Here is a 20,108-nt window from a genome sequence, read left to right on the forward strand (position 1 = left end):
AATTGCTACAAACAGAAGAAAATACCTAGGAATCCAACTTACAAGGGATGTGAAGGACCTCTTCAAGGAGAACTACAAACCTCTGCTCAGCGAAATAAAAGAGGACACAAACACATGGAAGAACATTCCATGCTCATGGATAGGAAGAATCAATATTTTGAGAATGGCCATAATGCGTAAAGTAATTTATAGATTCAATGCCCTCCCCATCAAGCTACCAATGACTTTCTTCACAGGATTAGAAAAAACTACTTTAAAGTTCATATGGAACCAAAAAAGAGCCTGCACAGCCAAGACAATCCTAAGCAAAAAGAACAAAGCTGGAGGCATCACGATACCTGACTTCAAACTATACTACAAGGCTACAGTAACCAAAACAGCATGGTACTGGTACCAAAACAGAGATATAGACCAATGGAACAGAACAGAGGCCTCAGAAATAATACCACACATCTGCGACCATCTGATCTTTGACAAACCTGCCAAAAACAAGAAATGGGGAAAAGATTCCCTATTTAATAAATAGTGCTGGGAAAACTGGCTAGCCATATGTAGAAAGCTGAAACTGGATCCCTTCCTTACACTGTACACAAAAATTAACTCAAGATGGAGTAAAGACTTAAATGTAAGACCTAAAACCACAAAAACCCTAGAAGAATACCTAGGCAATATCATTCAGGACATAGGCATGGGCAAGGACTTCATGACTAAAACACCAAAAGCAATGGCAACAAAAGCCAAAACTGACAAATGGGATCTAATTAAACTAAAGAGCTTCTGCACAGCAAAATAAACTATCATCAGAGTGAACAGGCAAGCTACAAAATGAGAAAAAATTTTTACAATCTACCCATCTGACAAAGGGCTGATATCCAGAATCTACAAAGAGCTTAAACAAATTTACAAGAAAGAAACAAACAACCCCACCAAAAAGTCGGCAAAGGATATGAACAGACACTTCTCAAAGGAAGACATTTATGCAGCCAACAGACACATGAAAAAATGCTCATCATCACTGGTCATCAGAGAAATGCAAATCAAATCCACAATGAGATACCATCTCATGCCAGTTAGAATGGTGATCATTCAAAAGTCAGGAAACAACAGATGCTGGAGAGGATGTGGAGAAATAGGAATGCTTTTACATTGTTGGTAGGAGTGTAAATTAGTACACCCATTGTGGAAGACAGTGTGGCGATTTCTCAGGATCTAGAACTAGAAATACCATTTGACGCAGCCATCCCATTACTGGGTATATAACTAAAGGATTATAAATCATGCTACTATAAAGACACGTGCACATGTATGTTTACTGTGGCACTGTTCACAATAACAAAGACTTGGAACCAACCTGAACGTCCATCAATGACAGACTAGATTAAGAAAATGTGGCACATATACACCATGGAATACTATGCAGGCATTAAAAAGAATGAGTTCATGTCCTTTTCAGGGACGTGGATGAAGCTAGAAGCCATAATTCTCAGCAAACTATCACAAAGACAGAAAACCAAACACCCCATGTTCTCACCCATAGGTGGGAATTGAACAATGAGAACACATGGACCCAGGGCAGGGAACACCACACACCAGGGCCTGTTGGGGGTGGAGGGCTGGGGGAGGGATGGCATTAGGAGAAATATCTAACGTAAATGACGAGTTGATGGGTGCATCAAACCAACATGGCACATGTATACATATGTAACAAGCCTGCACATTGTGCACATGTACCCTAGAACTTAAAGTATAAGGATAAAAAAAGAATCAATGTATGATTCTTTAATCCATCATCTGAACATCCATCTTACAAGGGATGACATTGTTTTTCTCCATATAGTAAGAGTTTTTCCAACAAGAACAGCAACTCTTTCCCACTGACTTGTGATGCACCTTTTATCATAGATGAAATTATCCTCTAACCAGGGATCTCCCCTCTCCATGCTGAGTTGTCTGTTGGTTCACTGTCACCATACTGCTTAAGACAACAACAGCACCTTTAGAGTGTACCTGAGTATCTGGAAGAGCTTCCTGCCTACCCTCCTTTGGCTTAGGCATCTGTGGACCTTTATCCCTCCTTGCATGATTCAGAGTGAGTTTCTAAAACTGGAATCTTTATTGGGACTACAGTGAAGTGATGGATGAATTGAGGGAGAACTGACATCTCCATATATCAGGCCACCCCTCCCAGGAGCAGGAGATGACTTTACTTGGGGAGTATCTACACCCTGTTCTACTCCCATCCACCAATTAGTCGGCAATGGATGGATTTGCTCAATCAATGCTAGGGAGCAGATCTCCAGGGAGGAAGACAGAGTGGGCCTGGAATATTCTTCAGCAGCACTGCCTCCATTCCCAGCCACACCTGGCAAGAGGGAGGAAACATCCTGTCACATGTTTTCTGGGTGGACGAAACCAGGCATCCTGGAGGAAGCAGGTATTGTGGGAAGTTGGGGCAAGGGGCAAGGGGACACAGAGCAACAGAACTTCTGGCTTTCCCTAGCATGGGCCAACCCTCCTGGCCAGCATCACGAGGCGGCACTGGCTGCTTCCCCCTTGTCCCGGGGGTTGGGGGGATTGATGTGTTTCATTCAGCCTGTCTACCTCATGACTTGATTGAGCTACACCTCAACATTGTGAAGTAAGTAGACAGATTATCATCCCCATTCAAGAGAAGAGGAGAAGTCATCTCCTGCTAAGGTCCACAGAGAAGGAAGTTCACTCATCACCTGAAAAACATTTATCCAGAGCTCACAGTGCAGCAGCTTCTTGGCCCTGGGATGTGGCAGAGACCAGACAAATGGTCAAATGGATCCAGTCAGCATTAGACACCATGGTGGACATGTTGTTCTTGTCAGCCAGCACCATTCCCTGAGAAAACCAACCCCGTGCACTCCATTTCTCCTAGGCTGGTCAATCACGGTGCCCCCTCACCAAAGACAGGAAAGGGGGCAATGGTGTGGGTCCAGCCACTACATCAGGACATGCCACACCCTCTAGACACAGGGATTGGTCGAGAGGGTAGGAAGACGATCCTTGCAGGACCAGAGTCTTCCCTGGGGTTTCATGTGTATGTTGGGGGACAGAAGTTTCTTTCTACTAGGGTTGATGAGGAGGGTGGATATAAATCTAAGGTGGTTGGCAATCATGTTTTTATAGAAAAGAGCCTTCAGGAAGAACAAAACCAAGCAGAGACAAGCAGTATGGACACATGAGAGAGAACTGGAGGCCTGACAATGTTGCTTTAGCACTTAGGTTCAGCCATGCCTAGAGTGAACACATTCATACTTTCTCGTTAAGTGAGCCAACCCATGGTCTTTTGGCTTACGCACACTTGAGTTGGAATAAGTGGAAACAAAGAGTCCCACTGGACAGAGCCCCTACCAACAAATCCAACTCTCTGCCCACTCTACTGAACTTTCCCCTCAGGTTCCACCAGACTCTTTCAGGTTGGGGCTTATTTTGATCATAATTCCCCTGTTCTCAAATTGTCTTTGAATCCCAGATTCTTTCAGTAAGTACCCTTTATTCCTTATTGGTTTATGACATCTGCTAGAGGGCCAAGCCTGCCTTCTGTGTCACTCCCCAAATTGATGATGAAGATACCGATGTGGAGGACAGAACACTGTAGCATGCAGCACCCTCCTCCCTCAGGCTGTCAGCCCTTGAATCTCTCATGCTGTCCCTGGTCTTCACAGAATCCCAGATCCCCAGTATTAGAAAGGATCTCGGGTTCCCCACTCACTCTATCCCAGCCTCTTGGCTCAAGTTTTCATCTATAGAGGTGGTGCCAGCCTTGGCCAGAGGAAAGTGGCATGTGTGGTGAGTGTCTGTTGGCAGCTTCCCAGCATCAATGTTCCCATTCTCCTGCCACTAGCACCCATATTTGACTTCTCCATTCTAGGCTGTGGTTTGCTGCTATGCTTAGCAAGACGTTATGGAAGGTTCTGGTATAACGGAAGGGATCTACAACATAGAGTACCACCAATGGTTACCTCTGGAGGTGGCTGTGCTCAGAGCACCTGGGCCTGGGAGGGAAAGGGGTGTCTCAGAAAGAGGCATGTCTCCTCCATTAATCAGGGTTCCTCAGAGATTGGCATTTGAAATCCCCAGACTGAGTAAGGAATATTCACCTTCACCCCACGGGGGCAGACACCATCCAATCAGTCGAGGGCCTTGATAGAACAAAAGGCAATGGAAAAGTGAATTTCCTCATAACCCTAACTAACGGAGGAGACATGCCTCCCTCTGAGACACCCCTTTCCCTCCCAGGCCCAGGTGTTCTGAGCACAGCCACCTTCAGAGGTAACCATTGGTGGTGTCTATGTTGTAGATCCCTATTATTCCAGAATCTTCCATAAAGTCTCGTTCAACATTGCAGCAAACCACAGCATAGAATGGAGAAACAGAACCAAGAATGTAGGTAGGGGGATGGACAGATGAGCTTTATTATGGGAATTGGCTCCCGTGATTATGGAAGTTGAAAAGCCCCACCATATGCCTTCTGCAAGCTAGAGAACCAGGGAAGCTGGTGGCGTAGCTCAGTCCAAGTTTGAAGGCCTGAGAACCTGTGGGTGGGGGTACTGCTGGTCCAAGTTATAGAACCCAAAGCCTGGACCTAATGTCCAAGGGTAGGAGAAGATGGCTGTCCCAGCTGCAGGAGAGAGAGAGAGAGAAGGAAAGAAAGAGAGAGCCTGCATGCAAATTCTCTTTTCTTCTGCCTTTTTTCTATCAAGGCCCTCAACCGATTGGATGGTGTCTGCCCCCATTGGGTGAAGGTGAATATTCCTTACTCTGTCCAGTGATTCAAATGCCAATCTCTTCCAGAAACACCCACACAGATATACCCAGAAATAATGCCTTGCCAGCTCTCTGGTTATCTGGGTATCCCAGTCAAGCTGACACCTAAAATTAAACATCACATCTCCTTTTCTCTGCCCCGCTGGTGGTCCCCAGACAGACGGGCAAGAGCGCCTCTGCCCATTCTAATGCCAGCTCAAGTCCTTTTCTCCAGGTGATATTCAGGAGAAAGGCCTGTCAGTGCCTTCAGGGAACACCTGCCCCCAGCCACAGGGAGGGCCTTTGTCCCTCTGGGCGCAGGCAGTCAGCTATGTGTGTCAGGATATTCTGGGTAATGCGTTCTGGCATGAGTCCAGGATGGGGCTCACCAAGTCCAGTCCGGGTTGGGCAGGGCCCAGCTCAAATCAGTTTCTGTTTCTCTCAGGGTCGGGTCAGTCACAATCAGTGTGTATGGCAGCTGGCCTACAGGTCTTGCTGCACTGCAGCTCTGCCTCTCCTGCAAACTGCTTGAGGGAGAAAGAGCACACTGAGTCCTCGGTCCCAGACCCAATCTGGGGTCTGAGAGGGATGCTTCTTTTCAAATGTCCAAATTGCAGCAAACCACCACCACCATCATAACAAAATACGTTTCTTCCAAAGAAGCAGCACATCTGACAGCTGAACTCTGAGATGCTGCGCCTCGTCTCTACAGTCAATCCATGCAAACTTCTAGTCTAAAGTCTCTGCGTTGGGGCTACTTCTCAGCATGAGAACTCCTTAAGAAGTGGGGACGTGTTCACAACGGCAAAACTCAGCTGCCTGTACAGATGGTGTTCTCAGAACTAAGGGGCGTCAGCCCTCGGTAAATTCAAGTCTGCACTCTTAGAAGGCAACTTACAACTTCGAAGTGAAAGTCTATATTTTTCATTTTTCAGTGTCAGAGTTTCAGGATCTCGATGCGCACAGGCACCCTGATACAAAAGAACCGTAAGATGGGGTACAAAATGGATTCTGCAGGTACGGGGAGGACGTTGCAAATCCCAGGGAAGGTGAGTGGATGCACACATAGCCTGGATAGACATGAAATGGCACAAAGGGAGAGAAAGGCTACATCCTGGAGGGGCAGGGTGTGGGAGTCACATCAGAGCTGGTGTGTCAGAGACGAGGGAGGATGTGAACACGTTCCGTGCTCTCTTGGGCCCCGCCAGGCTCATGTGTGGCTTTGCTCCGGCACACGTGTGTCACATGCTCTGGAACTGTGGAATCCTCTGGCATGTCAGGCGGGCTCATTCCATGCGGGCAGGAACAGAGAGCACAGTCATTCGCACGTTCATCTGTTCTATACTGCTTGCCTCCCACTGGCTGGTCTCCTGCTGGGTGCTGGGAACACAGTCACAACATGAATGAACCCATAAGGTCTTTGTTCACGCGGAGCTTAGGGCCGAGACAGGAGTCAGGTCTTAATCAAATAACCACACGAATGAACACACTGGCCACAGGCCCAGCTGAAACCTCAGCACGTCGCGGCTGCGGGAGGTCCCCGACTGTGGTCTAGGCTTCACATTAACAAAGGAAATGACACTGGGAGGCCTGACTTGTTTTTCATGACTGCAACTGTCTCTTGATGATCTTCTCTCCTTTCTAATCGTCCCCAGCTCAGAATTTTGCTAGAGCCGAACCCCAGCTCGGAGGAGCGTGAGCCCTGGGATAACCTCTTTAATCAGAATCTGGCCTGAGTCCCTGCTCGAAGCTCAGGCACCCGGGGTCTCGCGGCTGCCTGCACTACTCACCTCGCACCGCGGGCCAGGGCCGACTGGATGGAAAACGTAGCGGGCCATCCCCAGAGCACGGGTCACGTGGCCACGTTGCGTGCGGCAGAGCACGGGGCGCAGGGCGGGGCTTCTGGACCAGCGCGCATCCCAATTGGCTCTCGGGGCTGCCTTTTAGCCGGACGCGCCGAGGTGGGCAATCGGCTCCTTCCCTTGGGAAGTCCACGCCTTGTGGCGGCTTACGGAGCTGCTGCTTTGGCGGGAGTTGGCGGCTGGTGTGAGGTGAGAGGCGCGGTGGTCGCTCCCCAGCGAGGCCAGGTCAGAAGCGGACCGGGATCATCCAGGGGCTTTCCTGCTTCAAGAGCCTGGTCTGAGCGGCCTGTTCGCTACCTGGCAGGAGTTGAAGGGGAGGGAGCGCCGGCCATGCGGGGCCTGTGGCGGGAGTGAGTCCTTGTGGGGCGTGGTGGTGTGGAGAGCCCCGCTTTGCCCCTTCCTCGGCATCCCGTTCCCCTACATCCAGAGTGGGCATCCAGGACCTGATGTGGGGCAGGTGCCCTTCGCACATCTTGGGGTGGCTCGGGGAGCGCCTGCCACGGGTCTGACGAGGGAGCTGAGGCCTGAGGGGCCCTGGGCGGGGGCTGGGGGGCGCCGAGGCCATGTTTGAGCAGAGCCCGGAAGGTGAAGTTCTCTTGCGGCTCTCTGTAGGGCACAAGCATTCCAAACGGGGGCAGGTTTAGAGTTTTGCCCTTGATCAAGGGCTGAACGCTCAGATGTGCACAGGCTCAGGCGTCAGCGATAATCAAGGTGGAGGCAAACGGGAGGGCTCCTGCTGTCGGGCTAAAGGGACAGTGGCGGCCAGCCGGGCCCTGTGGGGTGTGTGCTCAGAGATGCCAGAGCTCAGCTTTTTCCATTACAACCGCGACTGGAAACCTTGATTTTCAAAAAATGTGTATATAACAAGCCCTCTGCTGTTAAACGTTGGTTTTACTTCATAAGGTTTTAGCACGTTGTGTAGTCAAAGACGTGTGTGTGTGTGTGTATATATATGTATATATGTATATATGTATTATATATGTATATATGTGTGTATATATGTATATATGTATTATATATGTATATGTGTGTATATGTGTATATGTATTATATGTATATATGTGTATGTATGTATATATGTATTATATATGTATATATGTGTATATGTATATATGTATTATATATGTATATGTGTATATATGTATTTATGTATTATATATGTATATATGTGTGTGTATATATATATGTGTCTGAGTTGAATTTGCCCTCGGGGTGCCAGTTTGCATCCTCTGCTGTAGGAGTCCTGAGCTGTGTCGTTAATTGGCAGATGGGAATAACCCCTTGCCCTGGCTTTGACTCTGCTTCCGTAGAGCTAGCACAGACCTAATGGGGTTGGATTTGGGGGTTGGGGGTGGTCTGCAGCTAGGGGACAGACACCCTCCTTGCAAAGCGGGCCTGGGTTTGTAGCCTTCCTGTACCATGTGTCTGTGAACAGGGCTATGCAAACATTTTCAAGATAACAGAGTGCCTTTGGGATGAGCCTCCCGTGGCCCCCCAGACCCTGGGCACTGCAGGGATCCTGATCCCATTACTGCTTGGCTTCATGGCTGGAAACCGAGCTGACTGAGGAAAGGAGGAACGCGCCTGGAGAATTCTTGGGAGGAAGTTATCGTGGGTCAGCTGGCTCTTCCTGGTTCCCTCTTGCACACCGGGCGGACTGCTGGACATACAGAGATGAGCCCCTGTCCTCAGGACACTCTGACCGTGTAGGGAGATGAAACCACAGCCCTGAAGGAGGGCTTCGAATGGCTCTTTGCCCGGCAGGCTTGGGCTGGGGATCCCAAGGAGGAGAGGGAGGGCTTAGAGGGTGTTCCAGAAGCATCGTGGACTTAGAACCCTGGGCAGAATTGGGTGGGTGGCTGGGAAGGGAGAGGCTCCTAGATGGGCCTGATCAAACTGTGGTGGGGATGGGGAAACATGATTAGACCAGCCCACTCATCAGGGTCGTGCTGAGAAATAGGGAAGAGGGGCTTTTAGGCCCCAATTTTTGAGCCAGGAGTCGTTCAGTGCTGTTTGAAGGAACATAGATATTTATTAGTTCAGGGAAATATTGTGGTGGGCAGGAGGGGCTGAGGAGATACAAGTGGCGTCTTCTGTGGAGAACGTTAATGTGAGAGGGGAATGATTGTGGAAAAGTCTATCTTGTCCCCAACTAGATGCTCATTCCTGGTGAGTAGGCCTCTGTGTTCTGACCCTGAGTTGTCCCTCTTCTATTAGCCAGTCCACATTCCCGTAATGTTTGGGTCCCGTAATGTTTGGGTGGTTACAGGGTTGTCTCCTGGTGGGGAGGGGAAGGGCAGCTGAGTAGGACCTGGTGGCTTCATGGTGATAGTCTTCTTCCTCCTTGGCAGTCTCGTGCCTCCTTCCTTCCAATCCAGCCCTTATTCTTTCCCTCTGCATAGAAAGGATCAGCATCTCCGGTACAGCCCCCATCTGTGCTAGGAGATGGCCGGGTGGGTGTGGATGCTAAGACAACCGATCCCCCTCATGTTGGCCTGAGAAGGGCCCTCACCTGGATACTGTGAGACCTTTTGAGGACAGCTGGCTCCTTTGTGGGACCAGTTGGGTGTGGGGTAGGGCCTTGATCTGAGCCAGCCCCTAGTTTCCAGCCTAGGTTCTCCTCACCACTGATGGCGTAAGTGATGTCTGTCTGTCCTGTGATGGGGGGTTGCAGTTACCACAGGAGGCCCTGGATTATGGCTCAGATTCTTATGGCTCCATCCTTGCACCTTTCCCTGGCTCAGGTTTCTGTGGGGGAAGGAGAGTGCCAGAGGTGACTGGTTCTTCTAGGCTCTCATGGCCACCATGTTGGAAGGCAGATGCCAAACTCAGCCAAGGAGCAGCCCCAGTGGCCGAGAGGTAGTGTGGCTCCTCCCATTCCTCAAATCCCCTGTGCCCTGCCTCCCCTTCTGCTGTGCCCCTCACTCCTAGAGCCTCCATTGCTCCATCCTTCCCTCTCTCCTGCCAAGGACTTGAGTCCTCTCATCTCTCTTCATCGCCCTTTCCAGACTAGCCTGTGGTCCTCAGGCTTTGGGATGAAGCTGGAGGCTGTCACTCCATTCCTGGGGAAGTATCGCCCCTTTGTGGGTCACTGTTGCCAGACCTGCACCCCCAAGAGCTGGGTGAGTGATGGTAGGGCTAGGCCCCAAGCAGGAAGCTTGGTTCTGGGAGCCGAAGCTCTGGGAAGCTGCTTCCTTTATGTCCCTGCAAGCTTGGCTCTTCCCTGCCCCATGCCTCTGCTTCTGTCTTTCAGGGGAATGGATGCACTGGTATTGGTTATATGGTTGGGCGGTGGCTTGTTCCCAGGCCTGGGAGAGTTGGGTGGGAGAAGTACGGAGGGGCCTAAGTGGTGGTAGGGTGTGCCCAGAGGGCTGGGTTCTCATCATGCCTGTGTCAGTTTTGTTGTTCAGTTTTGTGGAAATCACCCACTCAGACTTCCCCAGCACTCAGCGCATGCTTGAAGACCTCTTTTTTGGTTTGTGTCATGTGATGGTGGTGAGGGGGCCCAGATTTCTCATGGAGACCCGGGCTGCGTCTTCGCTGCTGTTGAGAAGATAACTTCCTGGAGACTTTCATATGCCACTCTGAAACAGGGTGATTCTGTACAGGATACAGCACTTCAGTTTTGAGCATGGGCCCCTTTTTCCTGAGCCAGCCTAGGATCTGGGGTCAAACACCTTTTGCGAAATACTGTGCTGTAATCTTTTCTCTTGGAAGACTTAGCAGGCCACCAGGCAGAGCCAGAGGGGCAGTACAGGGGCGTCTCTTTCCCAGGTTGCAAAGGCCCCCCAGGACATGCTGTCTCTCCCCCTCTCTTGCAGGAGTCCCTCTTCCACAGAAGCATAACGGACCTAGGCTTCTGCAATGTGATCCTGGTGAAGGAGAACACGAGGTAGTCAGAGCTATGGACTGGAGCAGCCTTGGGGACAGGGACCCTTGGGTGCAGGGCTGCTGGGGCCCTGCTTTTGGTGCCATTTTCTTCCTCTGATAGAGAAAGAAGGGCCCCGTCCTCTGTTCCATACACAAGCCTGCAGGGAGGGGCAGACTTGGAGCTCTCTTGCAGTTCCTTCTGTGAGCATGTATGGATTGCCCACCGTGTTTCAGGCTGTGAACCTGTACCTGACTCAACAGGGTGAGGGGTGGGAATGGGGCACAGATGGACAGGTAGTTCTTCCTTCTCAGGTGTTCCTAGTACATGGGTCTGGAGTGTGGTCCCTTTCTGATTGAATAGCCTTCTGTGAGTCCTAGTGGAGGTGGGCCCTCTCTGAAGGATCTTCCCTCCTGCTCTGGGAGCTGTGCCTAGGTTTCGGGGCTGGCTGGTTCGGAGGCTCTGCTATTTCCTGTGGTCCCTGGAGCAGCACATCCCCCCCTGCCAGGATGCCCCACCGAAGATCATGGAAAGCACCAGGTGAGGAGGCAGGGAGTGAGGTCTGGCTGGCATTTCTGGGATCCTGAATGGGATGACAATGACACTAGGTAGGGGTGTTTGAGAGGGGTGACTGGGGCAAGGCTTCTAGAGTATGAGCTTTGCCTGGGACCCTTCCTTAAGAAGGAGGGTGAAGACTGGAGGCCGTGCCCTGCTGTAGCCTCATACCACTCCTTCCAACCCCCTCACAGGGTACAGAACCTCCTCTCAGGGAGGGTCCCAGGAGGCGCTGGGGAAGGCCAGGTGCCCGACCTTGTGAAGAAGGAGGTACAGCGCATCCTGGGTCACATCCAGGCCCCACCCTGTTCCTTCCTGGTCAGGTAACTGTGCTGAGGGGCACTCACCCTTGGGCTGGGGACTCTGTCCTTCTGGAGAGTGGGTTTTGGCCGGGCTTGGGGAAGTGCTGGACTCTCCTCCTGGGTTGCTGGATAGTGTTTACCAGAGTGGGCCGCAGCCTGCCTTCACCACCGCCTCCCATCCCTACATTTTCCCAGCACAGGTCTGAGCTTCTGTTAGATGCAGCACACTGTTCCAGGGAAATGGAGGGGTAAACAGAGATATGTGTGGCTGCAAGGAGGAAGGAACAGGGCTGAGACAGAATACCAGGAAGGGGACAAAGAGACTGTAAGCCACAGCCAAGAGGAAGAAAAGGAGCCAGCCTTGGGGGTACAAGAATGAGGGGAACAGTCTTGCTAGAGGGAATAGCCTGAGCTTTGGCCCTGGGCAGGAAAGGACTAGGTTTGCCCAAGAAGCTGACATGATTGGAAGCCAGCAAGTGAGGGGTCGAGAGCTGTGGGAGGTGAAATTGAGAGGCAGAAGGGATCAAATCATGTAAGGCCGTGCAAGTTTGGACTGGATCTGCAAGTGCAGTGAAAACCAGTTGCAAGGTTTTAAGTGGGAAGTGACGACATCACGAATTGGGGTGAAGAGTGGAGACCAGAAGGGCATCTGGAAGGCTGTTTTGTTAATCCAGGTGAGAGATCATGGTGGACAGTAGAGGTTGAAAAGTGGATTGAGAGGTCGCGGTGATATTAACAGGACTCACTGAGGGATTGGACGGTGGGAACAGGGGCAGTGAGGGAAGTAGGAGAAGTTACAGGACAGCCCCATTTCTAGCCTACTTTCTGGTGGTATGGACAGAGAACAAGCTTTGGGAGAAGTGAGTTGGCCCAAAAAGGTAGTTTGGACAGAGAGAGTTTTGGTACCTGACGTACTTGTGGAGACACTGAGGAGGCAGCTGCATGTAGGAGCCTGGAGCTCAGAAGAGAGGTTGGGGCCAGAGACACTGCGAAGCTTTAGCATACAGATGGTGTTTAAAGCCAAGGAGGTGAATGAGTCCCTGAGTGCAGGTGGGCTTGGGGCAGCATGTGTCAAGCTCAGCTGTCTTGAATGTGCTGAGTGGTCAACTGAGCAAGGACAGAAAGTAGAGGTTGTTGGTGACCTTGACCAGCCCTCTGCTGTGACAATCCCTTGACCTTTGTTAAGATTTCTAGTCCCTTGATCTGCCTACCTTGACATCAGCCATCAGCCTCCCTTTCTGTGTTTCCCTCCCTCCAAGCCTAGCAGAGATTGCAGGCTCAGGGTGCTAATAATGCTCTTTTGAGGGAGTCATGGGCATGACCCCCCGCTGTCTACCTTCTCTTTGCACCTGAGCAGCCCAGCCTTGCCAGAGAAACACACACCAGTGGACTGGTTTCCTTGCTAAGTGAAAATGTCACAGGGACACATGGCACTCTCCAGGGCTCCCACCCAGCCTGCTCCTTCTTAGACTTTTCCACTGTCAACTGATTCCCCATCTCATGCTTCACAGAAAGAGAAAAGCCATCACATGGGGACTTGCTGCTTATCCGCCACATTTCCCTGCTACTACAGCTGTGTGTCTGTCCTCAGTTAAAGCTGGTCCCACGCTGGTGCGGTGGCTCACATCTGTAATCCCAGCACTTTGGGAGGCTGAGCGGGGTGGATCACCCAAGAGCCGAAGACCAGCCTGGGCGACATAGACCAGCCTGGGCAAACTTGTCTCTGCAAAAAATTAGCCGGGTACAGTGTTGTGTGCCTGTGGTCCTAGGTACTTGAGAGGCTGAGCGGGGTGGATCACCCAAGAGCCAAAGACCAGCCTGGGCGACATAGACCACCCTGGGCAAACTTGTCTCTCCAAAAATTAGCCGGGTACAGTGTTGTGTGCCTGTGGTCCTAGGTACTTGAGAGGCCGAGGTGGGAGGATCGCTTGAGCCCAGGAGGCAGAGGTTGTAGTGAGTCAAGTTTGTGCCATTGCACTTCAGCCTGGGCAACAGACCAAGACCCTGTCCTAAAAAATAAATAGAGCTGGTCCTCCCGTTGGGCTGGAGGGACAACCCCACCCACCTGCCCACCAGGGATTTTGCCCCTGCAGTTATCCCCTTTCCTTCTCCTATCACTAATCCTTTTTATTTCACCTTTTCTGGTAGATTGTGAAGACCAGGCTGGGTTCTGCCTGGAGAGAGGCTTGGTCCTCTAGTCTCCTTTAGGGTAAATTGAGGCAGATGCTCTGATTCTGATGTGAGGCAGCTGCACCATGAGTTCGTGGGAGAGTAGCAGCGTCTGGTGGGCATGAACTCTGGTGTCAGAACTTCCAGTCCCAGCACCGCTACTTCTTAGCGTTCACTACCAGAAAGCAGTTCTGTAGCTTCCCTGAGTCTCACTTTCCTCTTCTGTAAAATGAGGATAGTGGTGGGGCCTGCCCTAAGGAGCACTGGGGGGCTCTCCAAGTACCACGGGCCGAGCGTCACTCCTCGCCGCACCTCAGGCCTGGTGTCCCTCCCCAGGCTGTTCAGCTGGGCGCTGCTGCGGTTCCTGAACTGCCTCTTCCTGAATGTGCAGCTCCACAAGGGTCAGATGAAGATGGTCCAGAAGGCCGCCCAGGCAGTAAGGCCCGCCCTCCATTGGGACGGGGATGGTGGGAGCAGAAGAGCAGAGGCTGGACCAAGCCCTTAAGTCGGGAGCAGTCCCCATCTGGTCCTGCTTCCTGGCCTCTCTGCTCCCAGCCATACAGCAGTCCAGTCCCCATCAGCTGGTGGGAAAAATCCCCTGCTCTTTGCCCACCTTCCCTTTATGTCTCACGGCCCTGTTCCCGCGGGGCTTCCTCTAACGTCTTTCCATCATGGTCTCAACAACAATTACGTCAGTGCGTCACTGCAGTTACCTTAAAAGTTGTCTAAAGGCTCCTTTGCTTTTGGGAAATGTGCTCAGAGGAAGAACTCTGCAGCTGAACCGTCCCTCCCTCTGGGGCTGCCCTGGGTCTTTGGCTGCCTGTGTCCTCAGGGTGGGGCAGGTTGGCACTTCCCTCTGGCTCTCCCCGGAGCAGGGCTCGCCGCTTGTCCTCCTCTCTACTCACAAAACCCTCCTGGACGGGATCCTGCTGCCCTTTTTGCTGCTCTCCCAGGGCCTGGGTGTGCTCTGTGTGGCCTGGGACTCCCGCGCCTGCTCCCCTGCCCTCAGGTAAAAACCTTTTGCCTCTAGACATACATGGGAGAAGTCGCAGGCTGGGGCGGGGTGTGTATTGGGGTGTGTTGGCAGCAGCTCCCTGCTAAAGGCCCTCTTAGGGGCCTCTCTGCTCCGAGCCATACAGCAGTCTAGCCTGTGGGGCTTAGATGGAGGTGTCAGCCACAGGGCCTAGGGCCATGGCTTCGCCTCAGGGTATTCAAGTAGGACACAGGCTGGCCGTGGGGGAGCTGAGACTCTCACTAGCCCCTTACTCATTTGCATCTCCAGAGCCCCTTTCCTTATCAGGCTCTGCCCTATGTCCCACAGAGCTCTGCTGAGGAAGCTTGGGGGGCTTTTCTTGCCCCCAGAGGCCAACCTCTCCCTGGACAGCTCTGAGGGGCTCCTTGCAAGGGCTGTGGTCCAGGCGGTGAGTGCCCCCAGTGGTTACGTATGGCCCAGTCTAAGGGGACAGGGGTCTGTTTCTGCTCTGGCCTTAACAGCCCCTCTGACCCCTCCTATTCCAGGTCATAGAGCAGCTGCTGGTTAGTGGGCAGCCCCTGCTCATCTTCCTAGAGGAACCTCCTGGGGCTCTGGGGCCACGGCTGTCAGCCCTGGGCCAGGCTTGGGTGGGGTTTGTGGTGCAGGCAGTCCAGGTGGGCATCGTCCCAGATGCTCTGCTGGTACCAGTGGCCATCACCTATGACCTGGTTCCGGATGCACCGTGTGACACAGACCATGTGAGAATGTGAGACCCTCCAGCCCCTTGGGCCCCTAGGTGGACACCAGCTCCAGACAGGAGGCACAATATTGCGTCCTGTGGCTGAGCCCCACTTAGGGCTGTGGGGGCACAAAGGAATCGTCCTTACAATCATCTGGCAGCACCTGCCAAGGCCATTACCGTCATCTCGTTTCATCCTCTGAAGACTTTGATAGGGAGGGATTTTCCTGTGTCATGGATAAGAAAAGAGGAGCTTGGGACAAGGTCACACACCAGTTTGGGCCTGAGATAAAACTGAGCAGGGTGAGACCAGATGATACCTCTGGAGACCAGGATGGGTGGGCAGCCCTGATGTCTGCCCGAGAGCAGTGCCCCTAGGGAGTATAGTTATCCTCTCCCTCCTTGCAGGCCTCGACCCCCCCTGGGGCTGTGGACAGGAGCTCTGGCTGTCCTACATAGCCTGTGGAGCCGCTGGGGCTGCAGCTGCCGGATCTGCTCCCGGGTGCACCTAGCTCAGCCCTTTTCCCTGCAGGTATGGAGCCAGCTGGGGAAGGCTGGGAGTACCTGGGATGTCTGTCCTAGGCACCCTGGCAGCCTGGCCCTCAAAGCCACTGCAGGGATAGCTTTGCCTACTTCCAGTGGGCTATGTGCAAGTTTCCTGGTGGGCCCGAGCAGGCCACCTAAGAGCCTTGTCCTGGGCAGGAATACATCATCAGTGCCAGAAGCTGCTGGGGCGGCAGGCAGACCCTGGAGCAGCTACTGCAGCCCATCGTGCTGGGCCAATGGTAGGGGCATGGGAGCGTGGGGTCTCAGGGGCAAGGCAAGCAGCCCTTCAGCATCAGCTTATGTATCCCCCATATACACACACTAACAGCCCTCCCTCACCAAATATCCTGGGGTCATCTAGAATAGTTCCAGGCACTCGCCTTGCCAACAGTCTGAGTGTGGGATATGGCACAGAGGCCTGGATGCGACTGGGGGTTATAGAAGCCATCCTCTGTCCTGGTGCTGGGAGGGGGAACACCCTCACCTTTTAGAAAGCTCTAGGCATTCCCACAGCTGTTTATGTGTTTGGACCCTTCATCCTGTCATCTGTGTCTCTATCTCAGTACTGCTGTCCCAGACACTGAGAAGGAGCAGGAGTGGACCCCCATAACTGGGCCTCTCCTGGCCCTCAAGGAAGAGGACCAGCTCTTGGTCAGGAGACTGAGCTGTCATGTCCTGAGTGGTGAGGGTGAACCAGATCCTTTGCGGGTGGGTCACTGAACCGTCCCCTCTCTCGGGGTCAGCCAGTCACCAGGGTTCTCCATTCCAAGTGAGTGTCTGCACCTGAGGCCCTCTGTGGTACCTCGGGGACATCTGAAGAAGAATGGAACCCTCCTCCTACAGGAGGAGCAGGCAGCCAGGGCCGTCATGAGGGAGCAGCTAAGTGCATGCACAAAGATGGTGGCCTGAGGCCAGGAGGCTGCAGCTGCTTTCCCAAGGCCACAGCCAGCCCTGCCTTCTGAGCGGAGTCTCCTTAGCTTTGCAGGGGGATGGTGTTAACTGAATGGAATGATACGTGTAAGGGGCTTGGCACAGCACCTCCGCAGAGGGCCCTTATAGGGGGATCCATGTGTATCTTCTTCAGTGCCTCTCTCGTAGAGGCTGTGGGTTGATGTGTGAGCCCTACGATGAGATCCAGGGAATGGTCCCCAGCTCCTGGCCTGGCTCTCAGCCTGTGTGTGATAAACACCACTGTTCCGGGCATACGTTCCTCATCCCTGGGGTGGAGTTGGGATGTGTGGCTAGAAGACTTGCCAGATAATGGAGGGACCAGGCTGCTGGGCCTCAACCTGACCAGCATCTCCACCCCCCGCCCCACTCCAGCCAGTGTGGGGAGCTCTGCGGTGATAAGCACGGCCATCATGGCGATGCTGCTGCTCTTCAAGCACCAGAAGGTAGGGGGTGCAATGTGGTGGGGACCTGGGCGGTGGTGGGTGGGGATGTGTGGCCCTGCTGCTCAGCCCTGCTCTGCCCACCCAGGGTGTGTTCCTGTCGCAGCTCCTGGGGGAGTTCTCCTGGCTGACGGAGGAGATACTGTTGCGTGGCTTTGATATAGGCTTCTCTGGGCAGCTGCGGAGCCTGCTGCAGCACTCACTGAGCCTGCTGCGGGCGCACGTGGCCCTGCTACGCATCTGCCAGGGCGACTTGCTGGTGGTGCCGTGGCCGGGCCCAGGCCTCATGCACCTGGCACGGCTGAGTGCTGAGCTGCTGCCCGTCTTCCTGAGCGAGGCTGTGGGCGGTGAGTCTTGAGGTGCACGGCGTAGGTGGGATGTGTGTGCAGTGGTGAAGGGAACGGCTCCTTCCTCATAATGGACCCTCCTTCCCCAGCCTGTGCGGTGCGGGGGCTGCTGGCAGGCAGAGTGCCGCCCCAGGGGCCCTGGGAGCTGCAGGGCATATTGCTGCTGAGCCAGAATGAGCTGTACCGCCAGATCCTGCTGCTGATGCACCTGCTGCCGCAAGACCTGCTGCTGCTAAAGGTCAGGCCTCCCCTATGGCCCACTTGGTCCTAGGCCTTCCCCTCTTGGTGGTAGGAATGGCCCATCCCTGCCCGTGCCCTAGCTCTGAAACCTCCTGGGTGCTAGGTTTGGCCTTGCCCGGCCTTTTGCTAGGCCCCTGCCCATGTGCCTGGCTCTCCTGAGGCCACATGGGTGCCTTTTTCTCCCAGCCCTGCCAGTCTTCCTACTGCTACTGTCAGGAGGTGCTGGACCTGCTCATCCAGTGCGGGCTCCTGGTTGCTGAGGAGGTAAGCAGGGCAGTTGGAGACAAGATCCTTGCCTGGAGCCTGGCCTTCTCCAGCCTCCCACCCTGAGTGCCAGCTGCCCCAGGCTCCTCCTCTGCCCTGTGTGTGCTGTGGGTGTGGGCAGCCCCTGGTCTTGCAGCAGGGAAGCCTAGCTCACACCTCTGCTCCCTGTGCCTTGGGATATGGCCACCTATGCCCCCATTCTGTGTGTGTCTCTCTGGATAGCACTGGACATGTGTGCCTCTGAGGTTCTCTGCACACCTTCTGCTCCCCACATTTCTCGGCCACAGGGCTACTACCTTCCTCTCACTCTGCAAGTTGGCCCAGCAGGTGCTGGGGCATGGCTCTGGCCATCCTCTTGGGTCTCTAGGTCTGCTTTTAGTAGTTTCACCTGCATGTACCTGGTCTGGGGGTGTAGGGTTGATCTCTGGCCAGCTTGTCAGAGAACAATGGCTCCATGGCCCCTAGACCCCAGGCTCCCGGCCAGCCTGTGACACAGGGCGACAGCGATTGAGCAGAAAGCTGCTGGGGAAACCGAGTGGGGACTTTACTGATAGTGACAGTGATGACTTCGAAGAGGCCGAGGGCCGGTACTTCAGGGTGTGTTTCAAAAAGCTGCCCCTGGAGGGAGGTGGGAGGGAGGCGGTGGGGAGCTGCACTCACCTCGGCCTGTCCCCTCCAGCTCAGCCAGCAGTCACACTGCCCAGATTTCTTTCTTTTCCTCTGCTGCCTGCTCGGCCCACTGCTCAAGGCCTTTGCACAGGCTGCCGCCTTCCTCCACCAGGGCCAGCTGCCCGATACTGGTGAGGCCCTTGTTCCCTTGCAGTCCTCGAGGCAGGCTCTGTCTGTGCTGAGCGCCAGGTCTAGGTCTTCTCTCTTCTGCAGAGTCGGGCTACACAGAGCAGCTTTTCCAGTTCCTGCAGGCCACCGCCCAGGAAGAAGGGATCCTCGGTGAGTCCCAACCAGTCAGCCCAGGCTCCTGGAGGCAGCGGTGTTTGCTGGTGGCTGCTGCCCCCTGCCAGACAGTGACAACCCAACTCTAGGAAGGCGAGCTGCAGAGTACAGAGGGTCTTCTGTCCCGTCTGAGCTCTATCCCTCCCTGGGCTTCTTTAAACAAGAGGAGAGAAGCCTGTGCCCAGTGGCTCCCTGTCCTCCCTACCTAGAGCCTTCAATTCTCTCTTCTTTCCAGAGTGTGCAGACTCAAAGCTCGCCATCAGTGCTATCTGGACCTTCAGAGACCTAGGGGTGAGAGGAGCCAGTGTCACCATCTTCTGTCCCCCTGCTCCCACCCCAATAGAGTGGCCCAGGGAAGCCCAGCTATGTCCCCATCACTCCCCAGGGCTGGCCTGATGGTGCCTCATTAAGACCCTGGGATTTACTTGGTGTCTTCTAGCAATAGATGTGGTGATGGGTTGGAGAAGGTTGGGATGGTTTCCTGCCTCTTGGTCTCCCAAATCACTGGCTCATCCTTCTAGGTGGGGTATTGGAGCTGCTTTGACGCAGCATTTGCACTCAAACACTGAGGTCTAAGGGGCCAAAGGTCTCAAGGCAGGTTTCTGGGGGACAGGCCTGGCCCCTGGGCCATGTGGACACAGTCCCTGTGATGAGCGCACTCACGGCCCATCTTCCATGGCCCAGGTTCTGCAGCAGACGCCGAGCCCTGCAGGCCCCAGGCTCCACCTGTCCCCTACTTTTGCCAGCCGGGACAATCAGGAAAAACTAGAACAGTTCATCCGGCAGTTCATTTGTAGCTAGAACTGTGAGGAAGAGCCTGTGCTGAGACTTCTCAGCCCCAGAACACAGCTGTGTCCTAGAGCCAGAAGATGGAGAGGAGGCTGCAAACCCTTAGCTGGTCTATAAATATAATCATTGAGGCTTGATTGTCCTTTGCCATCTCTTGCTTTTTCCTTCCTTTAATGTGATAAACAAGGGGACCAGACGAGTTGTCTTTTCCCCAGCCCAGCAGCATCTTTTTGGCGTATGTGTGTGTATTTGCTCTTTTCTTCCCCAGTCCCAAAAAATGCCCCAACTTGTCCCATGAAACAAAGCCCAAAAGAAGACAAACAGCAGAAGTCAAGC

General features: G+C 53.5%; 1 protein-coding gene across 1 annotated transcript; it reads left to right on the plus strand.

The window, feature by feature from the left end:
* The first annotated feature begins 6,757 nt into the window (after positions 1 to 6,757).
* On the plus strand, positions 6,758 to 19,997 carry LOC129030775 (glycerol-3-phosphate acyltransferase 2, mitochondrial-like). Its single transcript, XM_054476445.2, has 22 exons — positions 6,758 to 6,863; positions 8,074 to 9,497; positions 9,647 to 9,760; positions 10,460 to 10,530; positions 10,942 to 11,046; positions 11,256 to 11,384; positions 13,869 to 13,968; positions 14,408 to 14,541; positions 14,854 to 14,953; positions 15,051 to 15,271; positions 15,653 to 15,776; positions 15,947 to 16,029; positions 16,354 to 16,472; positions 17,114 to 17,184; positions 17,270 to 17,528; positions 17,618 to 17,766; positions 17,955 to 18,032; positions 18,498 to 18,629; positions 18,712 to 18,832; positions 18,915 to 18,980; positions 19,219 to 19,274; positions 19,668 to 19,997. Exons 2-22 carry the CDS (start codon positions 9,435 to 9,437, stop codon positions 19,782 to 19,784), a joined length of 2,412 nt encoding a protein of 803 aa, XP_054332420.1. The 5' UTR covers positions 6,758 to 6,863; positions 8,074 to 9,434; the 3' UTR covers positions 19,785 to 19,997.
* The last annotated feature ends 111 nt before the right edge of the window (positions 19,998 to 20,108 follow it).

Source organism: Pongo pygmaeus, chromosome 12 (genome assembly GCF_028885625.2).
Source record: "Pongo pygmaeus isolate AG05252 chromosome 12, NHGRI_mPonPyg2-v2.0_pri, whole genome shotgun sequence".
Classification (NCBI taxonomy): Eukaryota; Metazoa; Chordata; class Mammalia; order Primates; family Hominidae; genus Pongo; species Pongo pygmaeus.